This window comes from Dromiciops gliroides, chromosome 1, assembly GCF_019393635.1.
Source record: "Dromiciops gliroides isolate mDroGli1 chromosome 1, mDroGli1.pri, whole genome shotgun sequence".
Taxonomy (NCBI): domain Eukaryota; kingdom Metazoa; phylum Chordata; class Mammalia; order Microbiotheria; family Microbiotheriidae; genus Dromiciops; species Dromiciops gliroides.
In genome coordinates, this window is record NC_057861.1 from 140,530,651 (window position 1) to 140,532,433 (window position 1,783).

Genomic DNA, 1,783 nt, shown 5'->3' on the forward strand with positions numbered 1-1,783 from the left:
CATTAGATACTTAATAAATGCTTGTCAAATTCTTTAAAGACTTAAAAATAAAGATGCAAAGTAATGACTGCCTAATAATCATATTGAAGGCACTGAGAGGTGACAGGAAGAGTATCTGGGAACAAGGATTCCTCATACTGTACATGTAAATTCCATCTATTTTAAAAGACTATCTCCAGAGGGAGGTTTATTTAGATTTTTTTAAGTCCTAAAAAAGTCTATTTAAACTGCTTGTTCATTGGGTTGTATCTCTATGGGGGGGGTGGCACAATAGATAAAGCACTGGCCCTGAAGTTGAGAGGACCTGAGTTCAAATTTCACCTTAGATACTTACTAGTTATGTGATCCTGGGCATGTCACTTAACCCCAATTGCCTTAAGAAAAAAAAAAAAGGTTCATCTCCAGTCATCCTGATGTATATCTTACCACTTGTGGGGGCCAAATTTAATATGTAAAGAATTAATTGGGTGGCTTGACATAATATTGGGGTTCAGAAAATAATGAGGGACCTCTAGGTCCCAAACTCCCTCCCCTCCAAACTGCCTTTTTAGATATTTCTTCCAGGCCAATAAGAAAGGAGCTTTACAGCCTCTTTTCCACAAACGAATCAGGTTTTATTAATGGGAATAAAATATACAGCAAAGTTGAAATTAATAAAGTCAAAGACAAGGGAAGAGAGAAAAAGAAAAATGGATATTCCCCCTAGCTGTAACAAAAAGCCTATACAATCCCCAAACTCGCTTCCAGCTCAGCTAATTCAAAAGAGCTGGGCTTGACTCGATTGGCTGAGCCTGAGCCAAGATGGCCGCTCCCATGAAATGGTCTCCTCCTGCAGGCAGCCCGAGCCTATGCAGACCAGAAAGCAGCAACTCAGTCTAGCCAGATGGATGACCTGCCCTCCTCCATGCTGCTGAAAGATTATCAGAACGTCCCAGGAATTGACAGGGTTGATGATGTTGTGAAAAGACTCTTGTCCCTGGAAATGGCCAACCAGAAGGAGAAAATGAAGATAAAGACTGAGCAGCTGCTAAACAAGATCACAGAAAACCCAGAAGATACCACATCTTTAGAAGCTCGAGTTATACAATTGACGGTCAAGATCAGAAACTATGAAGAACACATGCAGAAGCATCACAAGGACAAGGCTCACAAGCGATTCCTCCTTATGACCATTGACCAGAGAAAGAAGGTACTCAAAAAGCTTTGGCAGACCAACTTTGAGGTGTTTGAGAAGACGTGTAAAGAGCTGGGTATCGAGTACACATTTCCCCCTCTGTACTACCGGGCCAAGCACCGACGGTGGATGGCTAAGAAGGCTTTTTGTATTAAAGTTTTCCAGGAGGCACAGAAGCTGAAGAAGCAAACAGCAGCACTGAAACGTGAAGGAACAAAGAGGCCAGAAAGTCAGGGAACTTCAGTTTGATGGCCAGGCTCCAACAATCCTGTGGCACTTTATCCAGTCCAAAAAATAAATTAAGTTAAAACCCCCCCCCCAAAAAAAAAAAAGAGCTGGGCTTGTTTATTAACTCACCACATGGGTTCCATAGCTTCAATGGGAAACAGCTATGCAGCCAGGGCCCACAGGAGAAACTGCCAGGAAAAAACCTTCTCTCATCTGCACCCGCCAGCTCACCCAACCGGAAAAGAGACTGTGACCAGAAAAAGACTGAGCTCCCCTCAGCAAGCATTTACTCTCCCTCCCCAAAAGGGGAGGTCCTTCAAACTGCCTGTAGAGAGTGGTTTCTCCTGCTGACATCAGCAGCATACGTCACTCAGGACAGGA

The 1,783-nt window shown here is 43.3% G+C and overlaps 1 protein-coding gene across 1 annotated transcript; it reads left to right on the forward strand.

Annotated features, from left to right (window-relative positions):
• Nucleotides 1-817: 817 nt before the first annotated feature.
• Nucleotides 818-1,482, forward strand: LOC122746565 (28S ribosomal protein S15, mitochondrial-like; the record flags this gene model as incomplete). Its single annotated transcript, XM_043992284.1, has 1 exon — nt 818-1,482. A coding segment is annotated over one exon (606 nt), but the record flags the coding sequence as incomplete, so codon positions are not given.
• Between the last annotated feature and the right edge of the window lie 301 nt (nt 1,483-1,783).